Below are 8,086 nucleotides of genomic sequence, written 5' to 3'. Positions count from 1 at the left end.
TTCGCTGGAATGCTTTTACCTTAAGAACAAATGTGCTTGCTTAGCCGGAACTGGGTGGTAACTTACACCTCTGGGCAATGCCCTCGGCATAGAGAGAAAGCAAAGCACAGGCGCTGTCCTTTTAGGCAGACTGGCTTGCTGGGAATTTGACATGGTAAACCAGGGGACTGTGTAGCCTTAAAATCCCTGGTTAGGAAGGCGTGAGACACGGGTCTCTGCCCAAGAGACATGACGATTGGGAGCCGGAAGCTAACGTGGACCATGCATGGGGAATACTGGTACAGCTATCCTGAAACTGTGATACCAGCACCCCCTTACTGGGTACTGCCTGAGTGTTCCCATTGACCCTGTCAGGCGGTAAGTACGTCCCTCCTGACCCCCTGCCAAGCTGCAGCTGGTACCAAGTGCACCCCTTCCCTCTGAGAAATGCTGCCTCGGACCCCCCTCCTCACCAAGTGCCCTGGCCTCCTATTGGGCCTGGCTTAGGGCCCAATCCTGCAAGTTCCCTGTTGGGTTCCCCTGTGAGGTTCTGAGAAGGAGAGCCAGTAGCCCACCTTCAGCTCTGCATACACACAATGTCAAGTTAGGATGAGCAGCTCCCCTCCCGCCCACCCCGGAATGGAGGAAGGAGGCTCCATTTCAAAGGTCTTTATTTACTGAAAATCAAAGAGCAACACAAGACAGGGCTTTAAGGTACAATGGGAAATAAAAGAGCCCTGCACGGGCTGGTTATTCAGGGTGGCTTGTTCCTAAAACAGGGAGTTGGGAGGGTGTCTCTCAAACAAGCCTTTTGTGAGACTAGGCAGAACCCCCGATTGTAGGGATTGGTCCAGACTACAGCCAACACCTGCCGAGTCAAATTCTGAGACCACTTCTGGATCTAAATATTGTGGTTTGAACCTGTCTCTGTCGACGTTCCAGGACACTAACGTCTCGTTCAACAGTGCAGAGAAACCAGAAGTGCTTTTGCCTCTGCAGCTCCTGCCAGTTGAAACAGCCTTCTGTATCTCTCCACACCTCTTGGACTCACCAGGTCCTTTGCAGTCTGAGCTGAAATCCTCTCCTTTTCCTCCTGCCTGGTCATTCCTCTCTCCCTTTGCTAAAATGTTTGAACTGGTTGCCTGCTTTACCAAACTTTCTAAAGGGTTCCGGGACCCATTGTGTGCGACAGCCACTGGTCAGAGTCCAGCCGTGTGGTTTCAGAGTGAAAATGAGCAAGCGAGCAGGGCAGAGAGTGGCTGCTTCATGGGCACTGGGACACATAGACGTGGGCAGTGGTGTCCCAGAGACAGTCTGGCTCTGGTGTGAAGAGGTTTCTGCCTCTGATACAATGCACAAGGGGGCCCTGCGTCCCCTTGGAGCAGCTGTGGTGAGTGCAGCGATTTGTGTGCCTTGATCACAGCCCTGTGCGTGAACTGTTCTGTCACAAGGCTGGCAGAATCCCTTGGCACTGATACACCATCCATCTTCACTGGGGAAAGAAAACGCACTGGGGAAATCCTGCATTGGGAACCCATGGGTAGGGATGGAAGAGACATGAGGTGCTCCACCTTGCAGCTCTCTGAGCCTCTCATGCTGGAAGATCAGTGCTGATAAGGGGTTCTTTGGTTCTAGTGCAATTTGTGGTGGGTTCTGAGCCTAACCCATAGCTGGGGCTGCAAGAGAACTTGGCTTCTGCATCACACTGGGGCAAAAGGATGATTTTAGTTGCCAGAGATATGGGTCTGACTGTTCACAGTGCAGCTCTCTGCACTATGCACACTGCATGTCCGTGTGTGTCTCTACCATGTGGGTGTGTTTACACGCCTAAGCCTTTGTGTGTGTCTGCATAGCTGAATATTTGTGTGTTTATGGCCCGTGTGCACACACACATATATATTGAGTATCTGTGCATTGAGTGAGCCCATGTACAGTGCTGTGGGCATACAGGTGTGCCCCCGGTGTTTGTGTGGGTGCTCTAGCATGTGTGTACCTGCACATGCAACTCAGGTAGAAACCTCGCAGCCCTCTGGGGTCATGCAGCTCTTTTGTCAGCACTCATAAAACACACGTTACCTGTGCTCAGAGAATCAAGAAGAATCAGCTGCATGAATGTGTGCTCCAGAAACAAGTAAAAACCGTCACTGGCGTGAGGGGGAGAGACGAGTTTCTGCCAGGGTTAGGCTGTGATCCAAAGGCCCGGGCCTGAGCTGTGAGTCTCTGAGGAGCTAATGTACAGGGACCATTCCCCTCCCACCCCCCGCACATCCCAAAGTGAGGACGCCGCCAACCCTGGCTCAGGGTCTTGTCACGGCTGCTGCTGGTACTGGCCCTCTGTGGCAGTGAAAAAGTCCTCAAGAACGCTCTTCATGTACTCGAAGGTGGGGCGCTCCTCTGGGCTCTCCTTCCAGCAGTGCATCATCAGTGCATACAGCTCCTCTGGGCAGTTGTCGGGCTGAGGCATTCGGTAACCGCGCTCCAAGTTCTGTATCACTTCTGGGTTAGTCATCCCTGTGGTCACAACACACAGCCCCGAATTAGGAACCGGCCGAGTCAGAGTTCAATTTACATGCCCCAGTGCTGGGAGAGGCGTAGCTATGCCCTTCCCCACAGCCTGTGATCCTGCGCTATTCCCTGCTGCACCTCTGGCTGATCCAGTCTGGGACTGGAGTAGCTGGGCACGTCTTCACTGTGCCCTGCAACACCCCCTCCTGGGGGGTGCTGGGGCATAGGAGATGGAGCCACCCCTTGACAGTCAGGGGTCCTACTATTTTTCCAACTTTATGTGGCTGATGAAATATATATTAGAAATAGGTCAAAATGGTCACACACACACACACACACACACACACACACACACACACACACACACACACACACACACACACACACACACACACACACACACACACACACACACACACACACACACACACACACACACTTTCTGCTGATGGGCCTGGGTGTGCTGAAGTCCTGACCTGGATAAGGGATCCGTCCATAGGTGACAATCTCAGTCAGGAGGATTCCAAATGACCAAACATCAGACTTGATGGTGAACGTCCCATAATTAATGGCTTCTGGTGCTGTCCACTTAATGGGGAACTTAGCTCCTGAAATACGCAAGGGGATTTAAAAAAAGAGGTTAAGGCTGACCAGGGAGTTCCCCACCTGCCCTCATCACTTACACCTTCGCCCATCACTTAAACTCATCCCCTTCCTTCCCCATCAGTGCCCATCTCAGAGATGTATCAGCACAATCAATGGCTTTTGGGAGCCTCCCGATGCCCTGGGCAGCCCATGCTCGGGGCAGCAGATGGGAGACTGGTTGCTTGTGGTTTTAATTCCCATCCCCGCTCAGCCTGCTGGGGCAGGAAACACAGAATCCCCAGACCCAACATCCCCAGCCACCCTGGGAAAATCTCTGACAATATTCACAGGAATTAAAGACCCCCACAAAAGGCCCCTAACTAGATTCTACACTGGCACTGTCGGAGGTTTTATTATTTGGAAGCGCTGTTCTCGTTTGCCCAAACTGCAGGGTTATGGGCAGTTTTATCCATTTCTACAGAAGCCCCCATTCCAGCCATCAGTAAAGAAAAGCTTTAATCTAGGGGACGTGTGAGCAGTGCCCTTGTCAAGGTGTTATGGCGGGTTTTTAGCTTGCACAGCTCCCAGCACTGCAGAGCTAAAACCTTGCACAGGGTTTTAAACAGTGACTCCGAGTCCCGGGGGATAAGGGGAGAAAGAGAGAGAACAAGCATGCTCACGACCCTAAAGCAGAACATACGGGGACAGTATGATGCATGCTAAGGACAGCTAACTACAAGGTAATTAGTTATAGATCCCTGCACTGTTGCATCAGGCTGGCTGACTCACTCCATCCTCCCAGCTTTCTACACTGGGCTCATGCCATGGTTTGTGATCCACACACTCACGACTGTCAGAGCCAACCCAGAACCCGTGATGGTCACAAGCTGGAAGGAGAAACTGAGATCCCTAGAGGCCACAGGAAACTTGTGGAGACTGACTTTGTAACCAAGTGAAACAAACCGAAAGACATGCTCTTCTTCCCTGCACAAAATGGTGTGGCCCTGAGCCAGCACGAAACTGTGCCTATCCTCGGAGAAAGGAAGGAGGAGGTGGAACGAGAGTCACGCCTGAGCCAGTGAATCACACAAGGACCCAGGGTATAAAAACCTGCTTTGGCACTGAGAAAGATGCCCTAGACGCACATCACAGACCGCTGATGTGCAGACCTGGGTATCATCTGCACATCTCATCATGGCCCCAGAGTTACTGAAACTGACCTGAGCGATGGAACCAGTGGGGTCCCCGCCCAACCCTAGAACAGATGCCAACACCGGCCTTTTAGTGCTGGCTGTTCCTGCATGAGCCACCAGAGAGGGCTCTAATCCTACAGGACTGATGTGAGTTACAGGGCAATCAGTGTCCGGAGGAGCAGCCCCTCTGCTCTAGAGAGGTTATAAATGTTTCGCCCTGCTGCTCTCGCTGGCCTGGGGAGCAGGGGGCAGCCAGGCTGTTCTCTCCATATGTCTAGGTCCCTTACTGAAGAAAACAGTCATGACCCCATAACCTGTAAAGGTCCTGCTCTCACACTGGGAGGGGCTGCCTCTAGACGTCTAACCCCTCTCCCCCACGCCCCACAGCGTTCCTTGCACCCCATTCCACACTGGCCCTTGCCCTCAGGTTTTACGCTCTCCCCCAGAGCTCCCTCCCCCCCAGCCTACCATGAGTGGGGGGCTGTCTCTGCACCCCTGAACCCCTTTCCCTCGCACTTCAGTTATACCAGTACATTTGAGCAGAACCTCCTGCCCATCCTGGCCAGTGCGAGGTCTCAGCCCCGCTCCCGGCTCTGCGAGACACCAGCCTGTTTCTACCAGAAACGGCCAGATGTTCTCTGGCGCATGATGCTCGGCGCATCCGGCTGAGGCAGCGCCAGGTCCCAGCTCGCCTCTGCAGGACCCACCCCCCAGGCCCAGCTCAGGTCTGCACTGCAGTATCCTGTGCAGCTCGGGTTCACCAAGAGCTGCAAAGAGCTCAGATACACGGGGCGACAGGTTGCTTGTGGTGGGCTCCCACTTCCTCACTGGGCTGGGATGTTTCTGCGAGGCTGTGGGTGTCTATATTGAGCCTGCTGCTGCTCTACCCCCTGCAGGAGGAGAGAGACGCAGAGAGACGCGTCAGGCCGGCATCCTGCCACGAGCTAGAGTTTCCAATGCTACATGGGCGGGCGGCGGAGGAAGAGGTTCACTACAGCTCACCCTCTGTGCAAGGCATTCACGAGCAGTGATCAGTGCCTTGGCCGGTAACCTTGTGACCTCGTGAATCCCTCAAACACTTTCCACAGCAGAGCCGCACAGTCTCACTGAAATGCAGCCGTCCGTGAGGTGCAGGGTAGGCATGTGGAGCAAAACCCTGACTCTCAAGAAGTGCCCTGGGGTCTTTAATATCCATGCAGAGAAGAGGATTTCTAGATTCCCCCCGATGACCCACCCAGGGTAAATGGCATGAAATCCGATTGCTGTTGATGGTAGATATTAGTCACCTCTGGAGGGGTTGGAACTCACGGCTGCAGGAGCCTGTTTCAAACCTGGCCACCTGTGAATGCTCCTGTTTAGGGGGAGCTGAGGGGATTCCTCCACCCCTCCAGCTTGTCCAGATCCTCCTCTCCATCCTGGTCCCCCAGGGCAGAACCAGGGCGATCAGGGAGGTGTGAAATCCGCCCTGCTCCTCTGATCAGCCAGCAGAGGAGCGGTGCTGCAGGAGGGGGAAATCAGCAGCAGCCAGGGGTTTCCTGGGGGCAGGAGACCCCCCTAAACTGGAACTGGAGGATCAGACTGAGAGAGAAGCTGGGGCAATTGTCCCTGCAACCTCTCACTGGGCACATCAAACACAACACCGCTGCCCTGCTGCAAGGTCCCATTCCAGCCTTGGGATCTCTGTCCCTCTGTTGTCAGGGCCCACACCAGCCCGGGGAACCCCACCACCCTGCTTCCCAGAGAGGGGCACCCCAGCTGGCAGGGTGGAGCGGGGAAGGTGGCGGACGCACCCTCCCGGGCCGTGTACTCGTTGTCCTCGATGAGCCGAGCCAGCCCGAAGTCAGCGATCTTACAGCAGAGGGTGTCTGATACCAGGATGTTGGCAGCTCGCAGGTCCCGGTGGATGTAATTCTTCTCCTCGATGAAGGCCATTCCCTCTGCGATCTGGGGAGGGGGGGGCACAGAGGGGGCCGTTACACATGGCAGGGGCACAGGGGAGACTGAGGCTCTGCTCCTGCAATCTCAGTTCCACTCCCCACTGGTTGCTCTCCCCTCAGCTAGTCAAGCATCTCCTGCAGATGTCAGGGCCGGGGGTGTGTGTGGTGGCCAGAGTCGGGCGTGGGGTGCAGAGGAGAAGGAAAGACACAGAGGGGAAATTCCTACTCCGTTGGATATGGGGGATGGGGGAATTACTGACTGTAAACATGAGGGAGTGATGGCTGCTGGGGCTAGCGCCAGGTGCAGGACAGGCAGGGGCTGGACAAACTCCTTCCACCCCAGTGCTGCCCGTGCCCCTCGGTTCTGACCGGCAGCCCGCTGCTATTCCTGCCCTGCCCCCACCCCACAGCTCTGCCGATGCCCCTCCATCCCGACACACAGCCCCCCCCCACTGTCCAGCCCTCAGCCTCTCAGTCATGATGAAGTGTGTCAAAATGCAGGGTTCTGGTTGGATGGGCCCATCCATTCCCAGGGTCTCAGGCCGAGACCTGCTCCCATCACTTGAGCACAAAGCCCTAGGGAACATTAACCCCCCGTGCCCCTGGAGACAGACTCTGCCAGCTCGTCCCCAGCCTGGCATCAGCCCTATCCGGCTCCCATCTCCCGGCGCTCCTCCTCCTCACCTGCGCTGCCATATCCAGCAATTTGTTAATGGTGAGTCCGATTCCTTCGGGGGTCTTGAGAAAATCCACCAGGCTCCCTGCAACAGGACCAGCCCCAGTCAATGCCAACCCTGCCCTCAGGAAACCAGTTCGGCCGCCCTCAGACCCAGCCCCGGATAGTCTCCGTCCATCAGGGCAGGGCTTCTCAAAGGTGCGAGCAGATCCAAGGCCTTCATTTGGCCTGGGTTGTTCAGACAGGAGCAGGGACTGATTTGCTAAAACCCCACCTGGCCCAGTTGGACGAACAATGAGCCAGTGCGGGACCAGGCTGGGTTGGGTTCACAGGGTGGGGAAGGAGGTTATTGCTCCCTTTGCTGGTTTGCCATCATGTGATTTCCCTCTGAAGCCAGGAGCTTGCCCTGTATAACTCCCCCCGCCCCAACTGCTCGACAATCAATTCACACACACAGGCACCATGCAGTGTGAACTGCCCCCGGAACGACAGACCTGGGCCCCTCTGAGAAACATTCCCCAAGAACCCCTATAAGCCCCCATCGTCCCATGGGAGGATCATACTGAGAAATCAACTCCTTGCAAACTTCTTGAGCAACATGTCCCAGGTCTAAAAATAGACCTGAACAACCCTGGAGTTGGCTGGGCAGCTTGGGTCCCATCGGCCTTTCTGCTCAACAGCCAAACATAACAGGCAGGCGCGTTTCCTCTGGCAGAGCCGCCAACGCTCAGAGGAAAGGAACATGACTCTGCCATGGAGCCGGCGAGACAGAGAAGGGCCATGCTGCACCCTCGGGATTTGCCCCTTGTGACTCTTGTTTAGCAGCCCTCTGAACTGGACTCCTGCCTTCTACGACACTTTTAAGAACATAAGAACGGCCAGACTGGGTCAGACCAAAGGTCCATCCAGCCCAGTGTCCTGTCTGCCAACAGTGGTCAATGCCAGGTGTCCCAGAGGGAGTGAACCTAACAGGTAATGATCGAGTGATCTCTCTCCTGCCATCCCTCTCCACCCTCTGACAGACAGAGGCTAGGGACACCATTCCTTACCCATCCTGGCTAATAGCCATTAATGGACTTAACCTCCATGAATTTATCCAGTTCTCTTTTAAACCCTGTTATAGTCCTAGCCTTCACAACATCCTCAGGCATGGAGTTCCACAGGTTGACTGTGTGCTGTGTGAAGAAGAACTTCCTTTTATTTGTTTTAAA

The 8,086-nt window shown here is 55.0% G+C and overlaps 1 protein-coding gene across 2 annotated transcripts in view; it reads right to left on the bottom strand.

The window, feature by feature from the left end:
• Positions 1 to 633: 633 nt before the first annotated feature.
• Positions 634 to 8,086, bottom strand: part of LCK (LCK proto-oncogene, Src family tyrosine kinase) — a 31,723-nt gene continuing 24,270 nt past the window's right edge. For both annotated transcript variants that reach the window (XM_005302197.4, XM_024107717.3), the window contains exons 10-13: positions 6,884 to 6,960; positions 6,053 to 6,206; positions 2,961 to 3,092; positions 634 to 2,490 (exon numbers count right to left, since the gene is read on the bottom strand). In XM_005302197.4, the coding sequence (XP_005302254.1) occupies positions 2,288 to 2,490; positions 2,961 to 3,092; positions 6,053 to 6,206; positions 6,884 to 6,960 (566 nt within the window). In that variant the 3' untranslated portion in view covers positions 634 to 2,287. The remainder of the gene's footprint in view (positions 2,491 to 2,960; positions 3,093 to 6,052; positions 6,207 to 6,883; positions 6,961 to 8,086) is intronic.

This window comes from Chrysemys picta, chromosome 23 (genome assembly GCF_011386835.1).
Source record: "Chrysemys picta bellii isolate R12L10 chromosome 23, ASM1138683v2, whole genome shotgun sequence".
Taxonomy (NCBI): domain Eukaryota; kingdom Metazoa; phylum Chordata; order Testudines; family Emydidae; genus Chrysemys; species Chrysemys picta.
Note: the sequence above shows the minus strand (reverse complement) of the source record. Positions and strands in the feature narration are given on the sequence as shown.